The sequence below is a fragment of the Balaenoptera acutorostrata genome, chromosome 6, assembly GCF_949987535.1.
Source record: "Balaenoptera acutorostrata chromosome 6, mBalAcu1.1, whole genome shotgun sequence".
Classification (NCBI taxonomy): Eukaryota; Metazoa; Chordata; class Mammalia; order Artiodactyla; family Balaenopteridae; genus Balaenoptera; species Balaenoptera acutorostrata.
This window is the reverse complement of record NC_080069.1, coordinates 7,334,158-7,358,416: the sequence shown is the minus strand read 5'-3', so window position 1 is coordinate 7,358,416 and position 24,259 is coordinate 7,334,158. Positions and strand designations below refer to the sequence as shown.

Sequence of the window (24,259 nt, the reverse complement as noted above, 5' to 3'; positions counted from 1 at the left end):
TTAAGTAAAAAAAATGTTTTAAGTAAAAAAAAAGAAATGTTACTTCATTGCTTTTTTCTTCCAAGCTGGTATATAAATGGTATAATTCAGATGGCCATTCTTGTGCTCAATGGAAGTAACAAGTCAGTTTTCTCGCTGTTTCTTTCCCGGCTAGGTTTCGTATGTCAAAGCTATTGACATTTGGATGGCAGTGTGTCTCCTTTTCGTGTTTTCAGCACTACTGGAATATGCAGCTGTAAATTTTGTATCGAGACAACATAAAGAACTTCTGAGATTTCGACGAAAGAGAAAGAATAGGGTAGGCAATTAAATGCATTAAGTTCTCTGGGATACAATTCTCCCTGGAAAGTGAATTTGGCATATTTAATAGGGAGGTACAGAGAGGAAATGGGGACAGGAACTAAATGAAATGATATCCCTTTGGTTTTGTCCAGCTGAAATTTACATTGTCAAAAATAGCCTCAGGGAGAAAATGGTAACATCGAACTATACTTTACACAGCAGATCTGGTGACATGAGAGTTTTATCAACTTTATAATGTATGTCCTGGAACGACACCATTTTTTGCTTCCACTAACAAAACCTATCATTTCTTATTTGCAAGGTTGCAGTGTTTCTGATGGTTTTACTTGACATAAGTCAACAAATATAGCTATTAAAGTTGTACCTTTTTTTGAACTAATTCCTTTAATTGTTTCCATCAGATATCACCTATTTATTAATACTATGATGTTGATGTAAAACTCTGTCGTCTCCTTTTTATGTATACTTTTATGTTTTTAAGACATTTCTTCTGAATCCCCATTCGAAACACAATAAGTTGTATTTTTGCCTTGCTATCACTTGATAAATCAAACCCAGAAGAAATTTTATTTAGAGCATCATTGGGAGACCACATGAAATTGTAGAAGTAATCTCCTAAATGGATTTGTAAGTACAGGATGGCGTTGTTCCCCTCTGTTAAGACTTATAATGTCATCTCTTTATATTTACATAATTTCAATTAACCCCTTTCCTTTTCTGCGAGGGAGAGTCTCTATCAACCAGCATATCTTTGAGTTTACTTTTAATGTGAATGTGCCAGCTGACATTTTGAAAGCAAATGGTCTCTTAATCAATAGAGAAATATCAAAGTTGTATATTACAGGAGAAATTGTGGCCAGAATCCAAAATACTGAAATATTTAAGTCAAAACATTCTCAACTCTTAAAATTAATAGTCTGGTTTCTATGTAATGTGCATTTTTAAGGATTTAATTTTTTAAGGAATTTCTTATGGTTTCTGAATGACTGACTGTGATTTATATATTTTATAAATTTTTTTAAGAAGCACTAAGCCGTGATCTCCCAGTGCTAAGCCTACTCAGTATTAAACATATTCTAAGGCAGTAACTTATCCAATCATGTCTAATTGACCCCCCAGAATCATCACCTGCTCCAGTAAATACCCCAATTCACTGTAGCATGGAAGGAATTTCAGCATTGCAATACTCTGGGTAACACGGTGGACAGAAGAAACAATGCCAGGGCTTGCATTTGATCAAATTTTTATAAATATTAAAGCACATCATTTATACATTAACATATATTTTCATGGAGAGATTAACTTTTCTTTATCTCCTGCCCCCCGGCTCTCCCAGTCTGCTGGTTTCCTTATACTTTTCTCACTCTGCCCAACCCTCCCTCTCTCTCTTTCCTCCTTCTTTCTCCCTCCCTTACTGCCTATTTGCTCCTCTCTCTCATATGATACCTGGCACAGGCTGAAGCACTGTAACAGGACAAAGCATTCTATATCACAGGGTGAAGCTGTTGTCTTTTTTTCCCATTAATGACTGATTAAGGCTATTTTTTCCTTCTAACATGAATCAGAAGTAAAGCAACACTTATTTCCCCCTCTAATTTTGGTTCACTTTTTTACATTTATTTTTCATTTCTCCACCTTTTTTCTCCTTCCTACATGTAGGATGTATCAGCCACGTGCTGCAAACACCAGAAATGGAAAGTCGTTCACGTGTGGTGTCCAAAGGGAGGTCTGAGAGCTCAGACATTTTCTGCACCCACCACACATCCAGCAGTCAGAGTAGCTAATGGATAACATAACAGGCTACAAGTTTAGATACTCAATTCTGATTTCTCCTTAAAAAAAAAAAATCCTTACCAAAGCAGCTCTTTATCCAATTTTACCACCTGTAAGTGTATTGGGATAAAAATATTTGACACCCCTTATTCTTTGGCTCACAGAAAGACAGCAAGATTAATGTTTCTAGTGATTGGCACTCTAGAAAAGTATCAAAATGCAAAAATAGTTACACCTGATTATTTTCTAATCACTATTTGAAATATTCAGGGAGCAAATATTGTAATTAAGATTTAGTGCAGGAAAAAAAAAATCCAGTGTTTTTTTTTCTTAAGTTCACTTCATACTTTGGGGGGTGGATACCTTGCATATGTGAAAATCTATTAATTGATACCTATAAATATGTTAAGATGATCTATGCAATTAAAACCAATTGTGCAATTATATTTAATCATCTATGACTTTAATCATCTATCTCTGGTTTCTCAATCCCTTTTGGTCCACTTTACCTTCCCACAGACAGAAGCTTTTGCATTGGAGAAGTTTTACCGTTTCTCAGACACGGTAAATTCACTTTCTTAACTCTAAGTAGAGGAATGTGGTCATCGGTAAAAATGCAGACAGTATACTGTGCACTCAGGCAGTGTTTGGTGGGGAAACACAGCCCCTTGCATACTTAAAGCCGAACAACCACCAACCCTCTTCAGCTAAGGATACTCTCTTTTTCTAACAATTCCCTTTGTCTTCCCTCACTCAATCAAAAGATATTGAAATATTGTCTTTCACCCTATTAACCAAACTGTTTGGTCAAAATGATTTTAAAATATATATTAAACAGAAATATCACATGTATCTTATAATAGTCTCCATAGAAGAAATAATCATATGCCTTGACAAAATTAGTTTCAAAATAAATGGGAAATTTATTTATATAAATAAGTTCTGAAAACAGCCCCTCTTGCCAGAAAATAGAGACCTAAAAATAAGGCAAAAATAAAATGCTTTGTCCAACCTGTGTATCTTAACATCCTTTCTTAATGTTAAAGCATGTTGAGATTCTTTAGAGTAAATGAATGATTTTGGTTTTGATAGCATCCTTGGAAATGTTCGATTAAAAAGAGGTCACGAGGACACATGTCCAATTATAATGGCTAAATATTTAGAAATGTAATCTACAGTAGAGCATATCAGTAGCTTGACTTGGAGATCCATAATATAGCACTCAGTGATTAAATTTTAAACATACCAAAAGCCAAGAATTTAGCTTGGGAAATCATATACAAACAGTCCAGTCTACTAAACTAAAATTTCTGGGATATGGTGTATTTTAAAATACCTCCCCAGGGACTTCCCTGGAGGTCCGTCCAGTGGTTAAGACGGCGCCTTCCAATGCAGGGGCTGCGGGTTTGATCCCTGGTCGGGGACCTAAAATCCCACGTGCCTCATGGCCAAAAAAAACAAAACATAAGACAGAAGCAATATTGTAACAAATTCAATAAAGACTTTCAAAAAAAAAAGGTCCATATCAAAAAAAAAAAAAACAACCAAAAAAACAAAAAAAAACCTCCCCAGAAGATTCCACTACACACCTTAGTTAAATAATCACTGAACTATTTTTCTTTTCTACTAAAATTGCATAGTTGTTCCCAACATAGCTAGCTACTTCTTCAATTTTCATCCCTGGTGGAAAAAAATTCACATGCTCCAATTACTTTTACTTGATTATCCTAACGGTAATTTTTAAAAAATTAATTGCCTTGAATTTGCATAATAGCCCATAGTAGCCTGTTTGGGAAAGGTATATATTTAAATTTTCAGTAACTAAACAGTTCATACATATAGTAGCATTAGTATAAAATACATGTATTCAATTAAATATTGCCTTACAAAAGAATGCAAAGAGAACTCTGATGAAAAAAATCAGATTTCCTTCACTAACAGTCAATAAATACTTATTTTTTAAAAAAGAAACAGAATGGTTTTTTACCATATCGTTTAAGAAAATGCAAACACACTCTAAAATACAATAAATGCAAATACATTGATTAGAAATCCGTGCATGCCATTTAGTTTTATAATATTCTAATCATCATGCAAATTTAGAGTTGATCATTTTCACTCTTTGAAAACGATTTTTCTCAACCTAATAGCCCTCTGGGCTGAATGAATTTCTCATTTTTTTTTTTTTTTTAAACTACGCACTTTGCTTAGAAACAGTCTGAGCAATCAAAATCTTTAAATCAATATAATGAAAAGGAGGCTCAAGGTGGACGCCACGCCCTTTCTTTTCATGAGTACTGACTTGCATGAGTTCTTCTTAGTACTTTAGTTTGGCAAAAGGGACAATAAATAAAATCACCCCCTTAGAGAAAGTTTGATCACAACAGAGGGCCGTACACTGATGTACATGGTATTCCAAGGAAAGTTTTAAGTTGGTTCAGCATTGGCTTAGGCATTGCATACAATCTTTTACACCTTACTTTTTCCTCTATGAAAGTACCAGGGAACCTTTTATATGCTGTGAAAGGATGCACATTCACTCTTGTATCCAAATTTCCCCACCCCACACTGTCGTAGCCTGCTGCGTGCTAATCACCCACTGCTGCACCTTGTCATAAATGCTTATCCCCGGGGCTTTGTGTGTGTGGGTGTATGCATGATACGAAAGTATTTTGGTTAGAAGTTGCTCTTTCCATGTATGATGTCATTACTTGAGTCCTGGAGGGTTATAAAGTCTTCAAAGTATTTCCGAACATACGTTATTTGTTGAGCAATATGGATGATACGGGATTGTTTTAATGCATTTCATGCAGCTTCTGCACTGCAGTGGAATACTGCAATGGTTTGCTGAGTGAAAACACATACACACAGTATTCTAGTACCTCTATCTTCCTACTTATTACTGTATATTAATTATTATTTGCATACACAAATGAAATAAGAATGGACCACTAGTTCTAGATTCAAAAAATAATTACCAAGTTTGTATTTTGTTGGGCGTGATAGTTATCTTTTTTAAGTAATTGACTGCATTTTGACTATCTGTACAAAAACTTCCATTTATGTATGTATTTATATCCTATCTTACTTCAAAAATAACTCAAGGTAACGTTTAAGAATAACAAATAATTGATTTTTCTGCCTTGTACCTTTTGTCAGCTCTACAGTCTTAGGACAAATGCGAATAGATACGTGTACTATTTTGGTTGAAGGGATGAGGCCCCGTGCTTGGAAGCAACATGGTGCCCGTAGACACGAACTTATTCAATAAAGTTTCCATTTGAGGTCAGTTTATGCTATACTCTAGAGTAGAGGATATTCTTTCAGTAGGTAAGTACTTCCTACAAATTTCTTTGATACATACCTGAGAAAAAAGTAGGTTCTCAATAATTTCAAAGTAAATGCTATATGAGTGACTCTGATACACAGGGGTTAGAAATTTCATTTTCTCAAGTAAAACAAAAATTGTAAGAATTTAATTATTTCCTGCCAACAAATATTTTGAGTTTATGTTAAACACAACTATTTCTTAGAACTATATCCCCTCTGAAATATCTCTTTAGGAAAATAATATTCAATAAAATAATATAATCTCTACTTAATTTAGTGACACTTTAGTGACTTCCATCACAAAGTTAACTAAAAAAGATACACTGCTTTTTATATATGCTGTCCACTGTAATATAGTATCTTATTTTGCCCCATAATTATGAGTTGGCAATGAAAGAATCTAGCACATTAAATAGAAATAGATGTACAGATTTTAAAAAAATATTTCATTGACTTCTCAGCAATTCCCCAAAATATATGTATTACATTTTCATAATATTTCATCTAAAATATTCATCTTTTTAAGCTTACATTTTACCATTCAATAATCTCCAAACCATTCTGAATCTAAATTCAATATGCCAAGCATAAACTTGGCTAATTCATAATGAGTTCATGTCATCTATAAGAAATGCAAGGTTCCCCTGGGATTTCAAGGAATTTTATATTGACAATAGACTTGCAAGTCTAAAGTATTTTTAACCTCATATATAGTTATATTTTTTTAAGCCTTCCATTTTTAAGTGATATAGAAATGTATATAGTTGTCTAAACTGAGGGTTTTATTTTAGGCTGATACTTATTTCAGAAAAATAACTTTTAATTCATTCACATACTTCGTCTTACCTTAGAATTTTCTAAGTGATGTTGATTTTTTCTCAACAAAACCAAGCCATTGTTTTGTTTATTAGTAATTTTTTCAAAATCTACACACTTTGAAATCATATAAATGGGAATTAACAGCAATTCACTTTTCCTTCCTTTGTCATTTTCCTACTTGACAATGAAAAGTTACAGAAAATTATTTAAACAAAAAAACCTTTGGGATAATTTACTTAGCATCTTGATTGTATAAAGAACATCTCAAAGGTATCCAGTAGGGAAAAAGCATTAGGATGAAAGTAACATATTTACTGTTGTTGTATCTCACAGCAATTCACATAATTAATCATCACTCACGCTGCTTTATATAATTAATGATTTGTCACCGCTCACTAGCAATCTTCATGCTTTCACCAAGCCTGCAAACAAATAATATTTTTTGTTATTGTTATTTCTGAAGACTAAGAGGATAGGAAATTAATTCTTATTTCATATATATGTTAGTTTATTATGTTTGATGATAAAGATGAAGCAATTCAACTGAATGACTATATTTACCCTTGGGCTTTCTTTCTGTAATAATTCTAGTTATAATATGCATGTTACATGAGTTAGTCTTTGGCATAATTCTCTAGATAAAGTGAAAAAGCACTTAGAATGTTTCACAATATGGTATTGTTGCTTAATTACTGAAACATTTTTCTCACTTCCATATTTAGTGAAAACAGGTCCTCCTGTAGAAAGAATTATACACTGGCAAAATGGCTTTTTACATTTTTTATTGCCTACCCTTCTAACTTGCTTGAAGCATAAGAGGATTGACTTGTGGGTAAATGAAGCTATTTCTTCAATTTTACTCTTTTAATCAGCCGCGTTCTTTGGTTCTTTTTTTTTTTAACTTTTTTTTTTTAATAATTTTTAAAATTAATTAATTAATTAATTTATTTATTTATGGCTGTGTTGGGTCTTCGTTTCTGTGCAAGGGCTTTCTCTAGTTGTGGCAAGCGGGGGCCACTCTTCATCGCGGTGCGCGGGCCTCTCACTACCGCGGCCTCTCTTGTTGCGGAGCACAGGCTCCAGAAGCGCAGGCTCAGTAATTGTGGCTCACGGGCCTAGTTGCTCCACGGCATGTGGGATCTTCCCAGACCAGGGCTCGAACCCGTGTCCCCTGCACTGGCAGGCAGACTCTCAACCACTGTGCCATCAGGGAAGCCCCTTTGGTTCATTTTAAATTCATTCTATTTAATCTTTATTATTGTCTATATTTTGAGTTGTAAAGCGGCTTAATTTTATGAATGCTGAACACTGGCTAACATATACTGTCTGAGTCAAAAGTTTTAGATGTTTGTCTAAACCTTGTTTTTGTGACCTTTAGTCCATTAGAAACCCAAGCTAAAGACCTCACCAGAAAATTGAATTATCTCAAAAAAATATTTGAGTGTTAATTGGAATAAAGAATATCACTGCACCTCTGAACATATATAAACACGGGATAATTTTATGACTGAGTTTTACAAAACAGAGAAATTAGTTGAGTCATAAAATAATTTAATGCACCTTCTACTATAGCAATCTATTATTAATGATGAGCTAATAGAAAAACTTCATTCATGCTTAAAATTATTATTTTAAGTGTAGCCCTTCAAAAAGATCCCCAAAGTCCAGTCATTTAAAAAAAATCATAAGATCGTTTTGGAGTTCAGGGATCCTTGCTTCTCGCATCCTCTCTCCGGGGTAGCGACTGGAGTCTGGTCCAGTAGAGCTGAGATCCTGTTGCTGAAGAAATAAGATGACTCCACGTGCCTCATCTCATGGGCTCACCCCAAATATTTGTGCTGTTTCATGGAACATACTAGCAACGCTAAAGCCTCCTTGATTGCAGGAATTCGATTTGCAAGAATCCCAGCAGCTGTAGAGCAAAGCCCATCCATCACAACAGTAAGACAGTGAGGCAGCCAAGTGATCCTCCTAGTTTTATGCTGTCAGTTAATCTTTAGTGAAAAGTCTACAAGTGTGAGGCCATCTGGGGAGTCATCAACTGGTAGGCCTATTTTACACAGAACTTTAGTGCTCGCTTAGTTTCTGTAGATTTACAATATCTAATGGTAAAATGGTTTAAGCTGTATTTTTCTTTCACATTGTGTATTATGTGATGTCTATAATAATACAATTATAACAAACAAAATATTGATAATACGATAGCAACAATTATCGGGGGTTGTATGTATTTTTCTCACCCTAAAAAAATCTGCTATGTAGTGCTATAATCATCTTTTCCTAGAATAAGAAACCAAGAATCTGAGAATTAAATAACTGGAACTATCCAGACGCCTGGCAATAAATGATAAAACCATGGAGTTGCTTAACTACGATAAAAACATTTGCATTTTGAATGTCAATCTTGAGTCAGATTTTAAATTTGGACCATCGAATATATTTGTGTGACTATATAAAATAGTTGAAAACTATTTCCTATAGCACATTTTTTAAAAATAATGCAGATACCCAATTTATTTTCATTTTTTAGAACAAGAGTCCTTTAACATCTTGCTTTCTATTACCTTATTTATTTATTTATTTAATTTATTTATTTTTGGCTGTGTTGGGTCTTCTTTTCTGCGCGAGGGCTTTCTCTAGTTGTGGCAAGTGGGGGCCACTCTTCATCGCGGTGCGCGGGCCTCTCACTGTCGCGGCCTCTCCCGTTGCGGAGCACAGGCTCCAGACGCGCAGGCTCAGTAATTGTGGCTCACGGGCCTAGTTGCTCCGCGGCATGTGGGATCCTCCCAGACCAGGGCTCGAACCCGTGTCCCCTGCATTGGCAGGCAGATTCTCAACCACTGCGCCACCAGGGAAGCCCTCTATTACCTTTGCCAGGAAATAAATATTTGAATGAGACATTTTAATAAGGGAAATATTTTTACTAAAAATTAAAGTTTCTATTTTTTCACCTCCAAAATTAACAGGAAAGCCACTGGCGATACATTTGTTAGTGAAATCATATTCCAGATGCTTTTGAAAAAACAATACTGCACCAAATCACATTATATAATGTAATTGTCCAAAGTCTATTCCTAAAATATTCCTAGGTCTGTCATAAATTTAAAAATGAATAAAGATACAGGTCATATAAATAACCTTACAGATAGCCTCTCCTAGAAACAGCCTTACTTAAAAACAGGAATTATTAAAAAATAAAATTATACCTCAATACTAACACAAAAGTCACTACAGAGTATATTTTCATAAACTACCACTTAAAATTTAAATTAGAAAGTGTTAGAGGTGTTCAAAAAATGTTACATCACCATGAATTCAGGCTAACTAGGATAGCTGCATTGTGCCTCTTGGAAATTTTTGTTTCTACAAATTGTGCGTTATGATCACCTAGAGAGCTTGGAAATGCAGATTACTGGGACAACCTAAATGTTAATGAGTACAAATCTCTGCAACTGAGATCCAGAAAACTGGATCTCAGCAACCCCTCCCAGCGATTCCGAGACAGCTGCTGCGTGGACCACAGTGTGAGAAATATTGTCCTCGTCTGGGCTGTCATTATTGCATGTGCATAGAATGTGGTCATTTTACACGTTGTTGCCAGCTTTCATGATGGACGAATGCTGTATGAAGATGATGAAGTTTAAATTGTTCAAAGGTGTCATTTTCTATTTAAACACATATCCAGAGTAAAGTGGCTTTGTCAGTATAACTCCATAGCTCTGATTACAGGTTTGAGGAGGCCAACTTACTCGCACGACAGAAATAAACTTTAATCTCATATGTCATTTGCTCAGCTTTACAGTAGGATAAAAAGCAGGAGAGAGAGCAGATAAAGCGTCTTCATCTAAGTGCGAGGCCTTATAACTTCTCAAACACACAGGACTTTTAGTTCCCTCACCTACAGAGGGCATGAATGGCTTCCTAGTCTAAAGAAACAGATACAGTATCATAAGTAGCAACGATCCTTTCAGCTAGACAATGCAAATGCAGTCGTGGACCCCAAACCATGCTATCAGGTAATACAAAGGAACAACCTGTGAGGTGGGACAGAGTTAAGTCACAGCCTGGCTCTCCACCCCCCGACACCTCCACTACCAGAAACCAGAAACCTCTGTAAAGGTGTTCCCCCTTACTGTCACTCATACCCACGTGGTCTGTGCACTCATCCAGTGAACCAACCAGCCCTTCATGTCCTGGCCATCCTGTCTTTAGTAATAACGTTTTCATTGCTCATTCCAATTTCTGTTTAAACCACAGCTCTGTGAGCTGATGGGATGTGAGATGCCCTTACTATGTTGTGTTCTTCGGCCGTTTTATACACTAGCCATTTGTGAATGTGTTCCTTTCTCCAAAGGGATCTATTCCAGGGGCACAGACTGATATAAAAGTGCCTGTTCCAAGCCATTAATAGCATTTTCAGCTATGGCTTCTGTTACACTGTAAACAAGCCCAATATGGACCATCTATTTCTGCTAAAATCCATTGAATCCTCCAAGAGGCTTGGGCAAAGACCCTAAGCATTCTGTCTGCCAGCTGTGTGTTAGCTCTTGTCCTCGGGAGATTCAACCCAAAGGCAATTTTCAAGCAATTCTTTATCTTGTTGATATTCCAGACAAGCTCTGACCACATCAGTGGCTTCATTGGGCAACAGAGGGACATGTTCTGTCCATTGTTGCATGGCCTGGACACCACCATGACTATGTCAAAGACCAATCCAAGACATGTGCCTTGGCGCTGTAGTCCCCTTCTGAGCCAGCAATTAGATGGGGACTACATGACCTAAGTAATTCTACCCTGGGATTTCTATAAGGAATTGCATCTCCCACCTTGGAATGTTCCTTTTTTTCAAGAGGAAATTGTTTTTTTGTTTTTTTTTTTAAAGAGGAAATTGTTTTTTTTTTAATATAAAATTTATTTATTTATTTATTTTTGGCTGTGTTGGGTCTTGTTGCTGTGCATGGGCTTTCTCTAGTTGTGTCGAGCAGGGGCTACTCTTCGTTGCGGTGCACGGGCTTCTTATTGCGGTGGCTTCTCTTGTTACGGAGCACAGGCTCTAGGCACACAGGTTTCAGTAGTTGTGGCATGCGGGCTCAGTAGTTGTGGTTTGCAGGCTCTAGAGCACAGGCTTAGTAGTTGTGGCACACGGGCATATTTGCTCCACAGCATGTGGGATCTTCCCGGGCCGGGGCTCAAACCCATGTCCCTTGCATTGGTAGGCGGATTCTTAACCACTGCACCGCCAGGGAAGCCCCCTTGGGATGTTCTTAACTGCCCATATAAGGGCTCATTTGCCTGACCATAATGCAAGCCCACTGGCCAGGACCCAGGAGTCTCTGAATACCCAGATATAAAGCTATATAAAGCTATAGCTTTGAGATCAAGAACCGGTTCTTGTGATACTGCCACATTCACTGCTTCTCACATCAGCCCATTGTGTAGACTTACCTACTCATTCCACTGCAGGTACACTGTGAGTCCTGACCATCCACTGAGAGTTTCCATTGGTGAACCAAGGGACCTGCTTTTCCTCAGTGGGAAGAAAAGCATGAGGTTCCTACCACTCTGGGTAGCTCCCATCAGGGGTCCGTTGTCGAAAGGCTGCATTTTCGTATGATGTGCTTCACCCAAGTTACTCCTCTTAGCTTGTTCCTGAATATGCCATTTTCATTTTTATCAGGGAGCTTGAATGGAGATGCCTTTTTGACATCACGCATGACATGGTAGATATTCTTAGACCTAAATAGAGTCTGATACTCTTCAGATTCCTTTAGTCTAGGGACTGTCTCTACCAGAGCCCAAGAGAATGCCAGTCACTGTCATTCAAATAGATTAATCTGCTCATGGCATTAGAGAGTTTTCTGGTATAGAATCCTAGCAGCCACCTTAGGGTGCTATTATTGAGCTTTTCCCAGAAACTCCAGTCTGCATGTTTTAGTAGCAGATACCTCTACAGTTGATGACTTTTAAGGCCTCAGAGAGGCAGCTTGGGTTATTGCCTGCCTCAGATGTCTTACAGTTGGCCCTTGTTCCCCTTTTGAATTCAGTCTGTCTTGGGACTTCCCTGGTGGTCCAGTGGTTAAGACTTTGCCTTCCAATGCAGGGAGTGTGGGTTCGATCCCCGGTCAGGGAGCTAAGATCCCACATGGCTCGCGACCAAAAAAACCAAAACATAAAACAGAAGCAATATTGTAACAAATTCAATAAAACTTTTAAAATGGTCCACATCAAAAAAAAAAATCTTAAAAAAAAAAATTCATCCTGTCTTTCTGTCACTCTGTACATCATGACCAACAGAAACCCAAAACGTATCTGCCAGATTTCAAATAGTGCTGCAAGCTGTTTTCCTCTTAGTGAGATCCAGGAGAATAGCAGTGTGTCCTTTATTGTTTGTGAATTGTCTCTAGTGGTTTATCCAGGATATTTCCAAAAACTTCACTGATGGCACTGGGCTCTGTCTCTTGGCTGCATCTAGTCTGAATCTTAAGCTTTACCTAGTCACGTGTGCTACTCCACTTTCCAAACCTTGCCTGACTTTCTCCTCCAAGAGGAAAGTTCTCATTCATCATTAACCAACTTAGTCTGACAGTGATCTGGACCAAACTGTTTCCAACTAGGTTGTGACACATGTTGGAGAAGTCAGGTTTCCTTAAGGGACAAAGAGTAAGGTGACAGTTGGGTCTACCCCACATGAAGACTCACTGTGTTTGACGTTTTCTAAGATTGGGATTGAGAGGAAAGATGTAGCCAAGTGGACCAAAGCATACCAGCCTCCTCTGTCCTGAAACTCCTAAAGAGGTTTTAGCACGTCCACCTCGTGGAGGCAGTTGTCAAGACTTCCTTAGTGACCCCGCGTAGTCAGCAGTCAGCCTGCAGGACCTGCTTATTTTTTATCAAAGTCCAATCAGGACTATTCCGGAGAAAATTAACGAGGGGCTAGCATGCCTGCTGCCATCACGTCCTTAATCAGAGCTGAGTTTTCTTTACCTCCCTGGAATCTTGTGCTGTTTAATAGCTACTACAGCGGAAGGTTTAGGCAATTCTAAGGGCTCCCATTTTAGTACATCCAGTTACAACTGGGCTAAGGAACAGCGGCCCAAGATTAGGCTCACGCCAGAAATGGCAAGGCCCTTCATCCACGGTCACATCCTTCCCAGTTATACATTTAGCCAAAGGTGATACCACCTACTGGATACGTCTTAGTCCCTTATTTTCCTATCTGCAGTTTTCACTACGAACACAGCATCACTCTGCCTTCTTCTGTGCTCCACCAGCTTCTTAACATTGCTCTTAACTTCGCCTTCTCGCTTCCCAGCAGTCTCAGTGCTCGTGGTGCACTGGCTTCCACAGTCCCAAAGAGCTGTGTTCCCCACCCCTGGCCATTCTCCATTAACCATCGCACACAGCCTGGGACCCCACTCAGAACTGGACAAGGAGACCCTGGCCTTCGGGGGCAGGCTTCTCTGTGTCTTCGCAGATGCAGTCAATTCAGCCACCGCGTCAGCGCCTTTTGTTTGCATTCCCACTGGCACCACTGGATTAACTTCCGAGATGAAAGTGCCAGATGTAACAGGGTTCCCTAAAGGAAGCAGCTGCCGGAACTAGAACAGCTTCCCTTCCCCCCGGCTGGTGACAACGTGCCAGGAAATCTTTCATAGGAATCCTGTCAATTTTCGCTCTTTTCACTCTGTGTCTTGAAAGCCACCTAAAGAGAGCTGATAGAGTCTTCTCTGGCCAAGTTCTTTCTTCTGAATGGCCGAGATTTTTTTTTCCTTCAGTGAAACCCAGCACGTCAGCTGCAAGAGTAAACGTGTCCATGAATTGTATATACTCTCCTGCCTTCCCCAAAAGAGAGCCACCTGGGAACCCAGGCCTGGGGGACTCCCCGAATCACTGTGTCTACCAGAGTTTAGGTCAGAGCATGTGGTTTGGGGAGGCTCATTTTTTTTTCTTTTGGCATTATTATTATTATTATTATTTTTTAATTACTGTATGGCCAGCCCAGGTTTGCTACATCCCTTAAGAGAGCTGCGTCTTCTTCAGGGCTGTTCCAGTACACAGCAGAAAGAAAACAGGCCGCTTTCCTTCTCAGCATAGATTCACATCACCCCAGGCTTCACCCACTCCAAAAGGGTCCTTGAATTTACGCCTGCCAGCAATTCCCGAACGGCAACATTGCAGCAAGTTAGGAGTTCGCATTCACATCAAACGTTGTTTTTCAGCTGCAGCATGCAGAAAAATTATCAGCTCTTATGTCAATTAACCTAAAGATCCTGGAAAGTGTGAACAGCCCAGATATCTGCTGGTCCTTCTCAGCAAAGTGGCCCAACTCCTATTTACTTTGTCCCATGTGGTATCTACTAGCCCCATGAGGCTGTTGAGCCCTAGAAATATGGAGTCCGAATTGAGGGGTGTTATAAATGTAAAACGCACACTGATTTCAAGGACTTAGTATGCAATAAAGAACACAAAATTTCTCCTTTAATTTCTACTTGAGTCAACATTTGAATAATATTTAGGACGTAGTGAGTTAAGGAAAATATACTGTTAAAATTAATTTTGCCTATTTTAACTTAAATGTAGCTAATGTAAAGCTTAGATTTAAAATTACACACATAGCTTTCGTTGGTGGTTCCCATTATATTTCCACTGGACAGGGCTGCATTTTAGTCACTTGTTTCCAGTGTCATTTGCCTGGGGTGGCAGAGGAGTAACATCAAGACAAAGTGCGGTGTCCCTCCAAGTCCCCACTGGGCTTGTGCTTTCATCGTGAGCACAGGCTGCAAATCTGCTTGATGTGCTTGCTCTGGTTTCTCTTTCCCCCAAGTGGTTTTAGCTGCACAAAGATAATCGGTTAATAGGAGACAAAGCCACTTTCTCCTCAGTTTTATGACCCTGTTTCCCTTCGGTTTTATCTCACTCACTATCCATCTGCCAGTTCAACAGGGCATATGTGTGTGTCATCCGTAGCCCAACAGTATGATTTATCCCCAGTATTTTCTGTGGAGCTTTTGCTACCTCCAACCCAGGGAGGGTCAGGGTCACGTTCTCATCAGAACTCCCTCCCAGAACCTTTGGCTGCATTGAGTCTGAAAGGATCTGAAAGCCAGGTCTCCTTCCATCACCACCACTGAGGTTTTAGGTTCAAACTGTCAATCAGACCCTCCAGACACAATGGGCTTTAACCTAATATTGCGTTTACTTGGTCCTCTAGGAGCACGCGAGGCAGGTGACATGCCAGAGACAGCATCTTCATTTCATGGGGAGGTCCGACAGCGGCTCAAGAGCTTCTTCCCCCGGCCCCTCCAGCCTTCAGGGCACTGAGCAGCTCCCCCAGGGCAGGTGCCACAGTAAAGGGAGAAAGCTCCACATCCCTGTTTTCAAGGAAGTCATCCTGGAAAAATAGGTCTTTCTCTGCAGCTCTCAACAGCCAGGCCTGGTGTTACCCCTTTACCCCTTTACAGTTCACTGGAAAGATCCAACTGAGAAAATATAGTTGTTCACTACGTATGTCAGATCTTAAACCTCAAATCTCTGTTTTGAGACAAGTGTGTATGTGGGAGGCTCTCTAAAGGTCTGAAAATATTCAATTCTCCAGAACAGATGGACAGTGGAGGAAGGTGGTTAAAATGTACAAACTTCCAGTTTTAAATAAATAAGTTCTAGGGACATAATGTACAACATGATGACTTTAGTTAGCACTGCTGTAAGATATATCACGCATGATATAGTGGAAAGCTGTGAAGAGAGTAGATCCTAAGCGTTCTCATCACAAGGAGAATTTTTTTCTTTTCTGTTTATTGTATCTATACCAGACGATGGATGTTCACTAAACCTATTATGGTCATCGTTTCACAATATGTGTAAGTCAAACCATCATGCTGTATATCTTAAACTTAATACAGTGATGTATCAACTATTTCCCCATAAAGATAAAGACAATACAAAGAAAACAGTTACTTAGCCTTAACATTTCCATGGTGGCTAAAAACATTGGAAGTATAAATGAACATCCCTATTAAAGACCACTAGAGAACCAATTTCCAATTTTTGTAAGATTGCAACAGTTACATGTAATTTGGATCATCAGCTTTTATTTTAGACTTGTTTCCTCAAAATTCAATTGCTTATACATCTTACAGTTGCGATATATTCCAGTAATTATATGTTTCTGTTTTTCAGGTATAATTGCCTTATTTCCTAATTCCCCAAAAAACTATTTCATACATTATTACATCAACTTTGATCATCTTCTCAATTTTAGAATCCATTTTAATTTCTATTTTTCGCTTTCATATTTTGTAATATACTGTTCATTAGGCCTGTACTATCACAGGCCTAAAATAAATTTTCAAGAGTTTGAACCAATTAATTACTTTTAACTCTTATGTTACCATCACAGAGTACTTTCATAAAAATTGAGCTGTAACAACTTTTTAAGATGTCATCTTTTAAACACTGAATTTTAGTAGCAAAAATTCCAATTAATTGGCAGTTATCTACAGTTACATTCTAAACAAATGCATTAAATTATTCATTAATGAATTTCATTAGAAAGGATTAAATACCGTATTTTCCTATCATGAACACATTTCATTTATCATTTTTTAAAATAAATTTATTTATTTATTTTTGGCTGCGTTGGGTCTTCGTTGCTGTGCGCGGGCTTTTCTCCAGTTGTGGTGAGCAGGGGCCACTCTTCGTTGTGGTACGCGGGCTTCTCATTGCGGTGGCTTCTCTTGTTGCGGAGCACGGGCTCTAGGCGCGCGGGCTTCAGTAGTTGCGGCAGGCGGGCCCTAGAACGCAGGCTCAGTAATTGTGGCTCACAGGCCCAGCTGCTCCACAGCATGTGGGATCCCCCCAGAGCAGGGCTCGAACCCGTGTCCCCTGCATTGGCAGGCGAACTCTCAACCACTACGCCACCAGGGAAGCCCTATCATGTTTTTATTAAGTAATTTTTTCTTTAAATTTTGTTTTTTTCATATATATACATGGAGAATTCTCTTCAATTTGCAACATTTTAGAGAAAAATAACAATACTTTTAGGACCATGATAAGTTATAATTTTCTTTAATATGAAACTTCTGCCAGACTTCCTTCATAATTTCAACTAAACCAATGTACCTTAAAAGTAATAGTATATGAACTAGAATATCTGAACATCTGATAGTATTCCAAATGGGCTAGTATAAAACATCAAGTGAGAATAACAATAACTAAGCAGTGTTGTCGATCTAGATTGCACTTCCCAATGAAGTAACATGAAATTGTAGGAAACAAGCGTTAAAGTGTTTGCCTCCATGAAAAAGAAAAATTCAATCTATGATCATGGTATTTTCCCTTTGACATCATATATGTACACATTTAAACACATGATGTGAAAAAAATCTAGTACATGAACATATATAATATAATATCCAAATAAATTTTTTCTTGCTCAATTTATTTAGATATTCTAGCAATATGTAGACAATACCAGAATATTTAATTTTTCCATTAAAACATAACACTTGAGTGTTTCATTGAATGAACACGTCTGTATGATGCAGCAGGATAAATCAATAAAACTTGAATAGGAAAGAAAAGCAACTCACCTTTATATGCTTTACATTTTCATTATAATAATGTTATCATTTATCATGATAAAGCTTAAGTTATAGTTCTGAAATGCCTGTTATACATGCCCTATTCCATGACTAAAGTGCTTTTTTTTTTTAACATCTTTATTGGAGTATAATTGCTTTACAATGGTGTGTTAGTTTCTGCTTTATAACAAAGTGAATCAGTTATACATATACATATGTTCCCATATCTCTTCCCTCTTGTGTCTCCCTCCCTCCCACCCTCCCTATCCCACCTCTCTAGGTGGTCACAAAGCACCGAGCTGATCTCCCTGCGCTATGCGGCTGCTTCCCACTAGCTATCTATTTTACGTTTGGTAGTGTATATAAGTCCATGCCACTCTCTCACTTCGTCCCAGCTTACCCTTCCCCCTCTCTGTGTCCTCAAGTCCATCCTCTAGTAGGTCTGCGTCTTTATTACCGTCTTGCCCCTAGGTTCTTCATGACCTTTTTTTTTTTTTTCTTAGATTCCATATATATATGTGTCAGCGTACGGTATTTGTTTTTCGCTTTCTGACTTACTTCATTCTGTGTGACAGACTCTAGGTCCATCCACCTCACTACAAATAACTCAATTTCATTTCTTTTTATGGCTGAGTAATATTCCATTGTATATATGTGCCACATCTTCTTTATCCATTCAGCTGTCGATGGACACTTAGATTGCTTCCATGGCCTGGCTATTGTAAATAGAGCTGCAATGAACATTTTGGTACATGACTCTTTTTGAGTTATGGTTTTCTCAGGGTTAAAGTGCTTTCTAATGTTTTTCTTATGACAGGATGATGAGGTAAGGGAAAGCCGATTCAGTTTCACAGCCTATGGAATGGGACCGTGTCTGCAAACAAAAGATGGTGTGACTCCAAAGGGCCCAAACCATCCTGTCAAGGTAATGCCAGAGAGCCTGGATGAAATGAGGAAGGTCTTCATTGACCGTGCCAAGAAGATTGACACCATCTCCCGAGCCTGCTTCCCATTAGCCTTTTTGATTTTTAATATTTTCTACTGGGTTATCTATAAAATTCTTAGGCATGAGGATATTCATCAGCAACAAGATTAAGTCTCTGGGGGTGTGCAAGTGTGCAAACTGTCAACTCAGAAGGAAGGTTTTTTGCCATAGGGATGTGTGTGTGTGTGTGTATGTGTGTGTGTGGTGTACAAATGATGACCATTTGTCATATGTGGCATATGGAAAGGTATTATTATGATTTGCTATGCAAAGTCATGAGGCAGTTGAGTACTTTAATGGATACAAAATGTATATATTATAGGGATTTTATTTCATATTAATTTAAGATTATCTGTTCTTTCACAGTAAATCGTACAAGTGGAAGTATTACTGTCAATGTGTTTGTATCTGATATGATATCACATAATAGTACATGTGAAAACTACTTTGGAATTCTTTGATTTTTAATTCAATATTAAATATCACAAAAGTAAAATTTGCCCAGAAAACTTTGGAAAAGGAAAAAGGGGAAACGTTGAAGATAAAAAATCAGTAGTTTGAGGCTTTAAAATATTTTCTTATACTGTAGTTACAAAATAGAAAAATAATCAGATAATTCAGTGGGAAACTCACTCAATAATGATAGAAGATTGTACATACACATGCTATAGAACCAACTTAGGGAATAAAAAATTTAAATTAGAAGATTAAAATTAAAAACTTTGTTGTTTAGATACTAAATTTAGTTGTTTAAAATATTAAATTTCCCTCTTTAGAAATTTTTTTAATGGCCTAAGCGATCATATTATATACAAAATCTACTTTTCATAACTTTATATCTATGAATGAACGTAGGTATACTGAAAACATTATTGTTTTTAAAAAGTGTTATAGCTGTGTATTTTTAATTTTTTAAATAATTTTAATTATTGCCAAACTGAAAAATTCAAGCCAGCATCTTTGTTTTGTTAGATTTTTAATAGTTGCTTAATTGTCTGTAAGTAATTATGTATACTGTTTTGATATAATTGAATAAAGTTCAGTAAGACTTTTATATTTTAGCTTAGAATGAGACTTTAAAATTCAATGGGATTATAGTATTTACATTTTGATAAAAATGAATTTACTGAAAACATATATGGATTTAGAAATATTTTTTAATAAGAACAGTTTTCCCATCAAAGTTATATGGGTTCCAACTCCTAGCTCCAAATGTAAAGAGGGAAGATTTTAATTCTAAATTATATAAATAAGTCATTTCTACAAAGTGAGGATTGATTATTTTATATTTCTGAATTAATGATTTCAATATATAAGCCATCCACTAGATGTGAATAATTCTAAATAAAATTTTTACTTAAAATTTATCAACATCCCCATGGAATTATTTCAACTGCAATGGGGCATTAACTCATTTCGTGCAGTGTAATTAAGTGCAAATATATGATAGAGTTCTAGGTTAAATTGAACCAGACTCTGCTTCTTTTCCAGTTTTGCTAGTTTTGCATTATTTTTATCATTAATATATTTTTAAAAAGCTCTAGAATGCTTTTTAGAAATGTTTAATTACTGGTCAGATTCGCTAGATGGAAACTCGTACCAAATTACTGACAGAGAAAGGTTTAACCATTAAGAAAACGATTAACTCAGATTTAAGAGGGAAAAAAAGCCAGTTCTTGAAATAGATGGTACCAGTTACTGCCCTTTAACCATTATCAAACTAAAAGTAAGAACTGCCATTTAAAGCTAAAATGTCTCAATGTTATTGAACTTTGGTCTATCTAATTGTATTTTTTTTAAATAACTTTAAAAAATAATGTATGTTTAGCAATTTTTGCTAGTAAAAGACCAAATTACCCTCCTTTGTAAGTAATTTAAAACTATTAGGAAAGAAAAATGTTTGGCATTAAATGCAAATGCCACAACCGAAAGAAGTTATTGCTATGTACTTCACTTATTTTGAGGACTGTGCACCCCAGAGTTAAACATGTCCTTCTTCATTGGGGATTGTATGAACCAAAACCATGAAAATATATTCTTGTACTCAAGATAGATTAGACCAAGATATGCTGTTGGTGTTCTCTGAGGGTAAGCTAGTCGGTTTGAATTAATGATAAACTACATTGTCTCAATGTGTCTCTGAAATACTTGAATACATTTTTCTGTACTTCACACATCTTATTTTTTAAAGTTCTTCATCATTGCTTAAATTAAGTGAATTATGCCAAAAGCCAACACAAATACAATGGACCTATACTCCCAAAGAAATTCATGGACATCACTTGTTTTCATATTTGAGAATATTAAAAATGTCTCTTTTTTAAGCCTGAAACTTGGAATATAAAAATACGAGCCACACAACAACTTTTTCAGCAGGGGCATTGGTATGGTAGAAATCTCCCTATCTCAAAAGGATTACACTTTGCTTAGGTATATATAGTTGTCTCACTACACTAAGAAAATACATTGACATTTCACTCATATGGCAACAGTGACATTGCAAATATAGCTGAATCCAAAATGTTTAAAGGAGTCTGTCCCCTCTAATGAACTCTCATAGACCCTTTAAAATGGGAAAACAACATTATAATTAACATCCCAAGATGGTATTTGCCTAAATAAGCCCTGTGTCAAACCCTAATATTTCAAATTAAACCAGCCAGAAATCTATTAACGATGAGAAAATTAAAATGTGTGCATGTACTCTGAGTACCCACACATAAGCTGGAATTCTAGTATGGATATTCTGAAGCATTTTGAAATAGTCACATTAGAAAGTTTGTAATTTTTCTACATGCTGTTTACTTCACTTTTTTTATAATTATGTATCTCACCCATTGACATCTATGGCTCCATATGAATTTTTAGGAAACCTTGTACCTTAGTGTATATGTGCCATCCTTCTCTTTCTTTCCCAACTATTAGAACTAGAGTTCAACTACAGTGAGGACCTAGAACGTTCTTTACTATTTAAAAGAGAGTCCAGAAAGTTACTGTAGAAGCAAGAAAGCCAAAGGTCTTTAAAACTTCTCCATACTTTCTGGATGTTTCTGCATAACAGTGACTCACCTGGAGAGCCCATCCAACTCCCAGTTGCTGTATTTAAGGGACTGTTACGACTACTTACCTTATCCTACAGTCAACTCCTATTCTATGGGTATATTCTAACAATGTTTACTTTAATTTTGATTTATAAATGCTTTAAATCTGTATACCCCTAAAATATAGATACATACACTGGGTTTATAAATTCCCAGGATCTTATGGAAGATACTGGAAATTTTAGGGAAAAATGTGAAAAAATAAGCCAACATGTTTTATAGAAGAGAGCAAGATGTTAACTACTTCAGCACTCTGTGCGACTTAAGTGGTTATAATTTTAAGAGAATAATACGTGTATCCTCCATACTATACATTCCCTTTTCTGAATGTCTTTCATCCCATTTAAAAAATATACTTTTCTATTCTTAACATGATATACCTCACCTGCTAGTCACTTTGGAAGACTGAATGTTATACTGGCAGCTAAATTTTTCTTTCATCTATAAAGTACACATTCCATGAAATGGGCTGGAGGAAATATGGGACTTGCCAATATTAAACATAGAAAATACTCTCAATATTTAAAGTAAGAAACTGGCAATACTGACATCCACAGGTGTCCCCTGACAGCCACTTAGAGCCCTCTCAGAATGAAACTCAGACGGAATATAAGCCACAGTTCTTAGACCAATCAATCATTAACAATCTTTGAGGTCATGTGTCCAACTCTAAAATAGATTTCACAGACCTTGAAATATAGACAATAGCAAAAGCTCTCAAAATTTACGGGGGTGTACCATCTGTACTTCTCAGCTAGTTGATGCTGACCTAGTAAAGAAAAGCAAACCACTCCAAGGACACAGCACTAACTTTTATATAGTCCGTATTCATTCATGCTGACAAGGTGAAGACTGCAAAGTAATGAACTTGATTGAAGCACATTAAGAGAATAAGTATGGTTTCCACCTCAAGGCACTTTAATTTTAACAGTCTATCCAAGGCAAATATCATCAATGGAAATATAGTCTATGCACTTATAATTATCTTAGTTCACTGAGGGGATTAGTTGGAAATTGTCTTAGTGACTCAGAGAATAGTTTTTGCACCTTTATAATTGCAAGCTTGTCTTTTGAATTATACTTACCTTTTAAGCACAATTATGATAACGACAGTTTGCTTGTTCGTTTGGGTATTCAGTTTTTTTTTTTGTTTTTTTTTTTTTGGGTATTCAGTTTTTGAACTCGATAATTTTATTGCCTAGCCTTGGCTTTTGGACTGAGTTACACGCTATTGTAGCGGTATTGGAACTTTTAGCACCATCAGCTCTGGCAGACTATGAAAACTTGCTGGCGTCATATGCATTTCAGAGAAGAATTTAGTGGCAAAAACTGCACAATTTATTAAAGTGACAAATTTCAATATCTCTTAAAACTGTATGCAGAATTGTCTAACTTGCTCAAGCAACATTAAAGGACTTTCTGGTGCAGTTTTTCCAATATTTTTGACAAGGCCACTTTCCCTAGCTGAACCTATCGGAACAATGGGCAGTGGAAAAGTATGACCATGAAGATTAGAATTCTATAAAAGACTGAAGTTTTGAATATAATGGCAACCAAGTATTGTTCTCCACAATGCCTCCGTAATTCCTTACTGTATCCTCTGCTTGGGACCATTCATAGCAGTGCAGAAACAATCATGTCCACCCCAATGAGCATTGAATATCAACCTTTAACTAAGCAAACAGTCACCATCTCTCGTTTCCAAGACATATTTTAGACCTTAAAAAATGAGGTCAACTCATTTTTGACATTTTAAAGGGATGCTAAAAATGATAAGAAGAATTACAGTTTGTGGCTGTAAGACAATGGGGTGTTTTCAATTAAATATTTTAGAAAATACAGTGTATATGAGCACACACGTCCCCTCTTGATTGAATACAAACAAAACTCCCATAATACCTGAGCTGTCTTCCTCAGCAGATGCATTGATTTTTATTGTCTGGTTCATGTACTACAAAGAGTGATAAAATATAACAATCCCATTTTATTCTCATTGCTATATAAATTCTTTGTGAATAAATACATAGCACACCATAGGAATTGTGTTAAGTTAATTAACTTTAAAATTAAACTTTTATCCCAGCCCCTGTTCCTCTATAAGAATATGCTGAACTTCCATAGGGAGACAGCTGTTGTTCTAATTACTTAAAAAGTAAAGTGATGCATATTCTTCCATAACCAGGATGCTTAGAGCCCATGTGTAAAATAGAGCCCCCTAGGATTTGAAAATAACTAGGGCAGGGAAAATATTCTGGAGAAGCTTCTACCAGAAATCAGCCCAAAAGACAGAGTCCTGAGCCAGTTGCTAGGATCCTCTCACTCATTTTTTCTTCTACCTTTTTTATGTTGCCCTCATCTCTTTCCTT

General features: G+C 37.0%; 1 protein-coding gene across 2 annotated transcripts in view; it reads left to right on the top strand.

Moving 5' to 3' along the window:
• Positions 1-18,903, top strand: part of GLRA3 (glycine receptor alpha 3) — a 192,761-nt gene extending 173,858 nt beyond the window's left edge. Inside the window, exons 8-10 of one of the 2 annotated variants that reach the window (XM_007192677.2) lie at positions 155-298; positions 2,596-2,640; positions 18,625-18,903. In XM_007192677.2, coding sequence (XP_007192739.2) covers positions 155-298; positions 2,596-2,640; positions 18,625-18,903 — 468 coding nt within the window. The remainder of the gene's footprint in view (positions 1-154; positions 299-2,595; positions 2,641-18,624) is intronic. The other variant, XM_028169206.1, reaches the window with a different exon arrangement.
• The last annotated feature ends 5,356 nt before the right edge of the window (positions 18,904-24,259 follow it).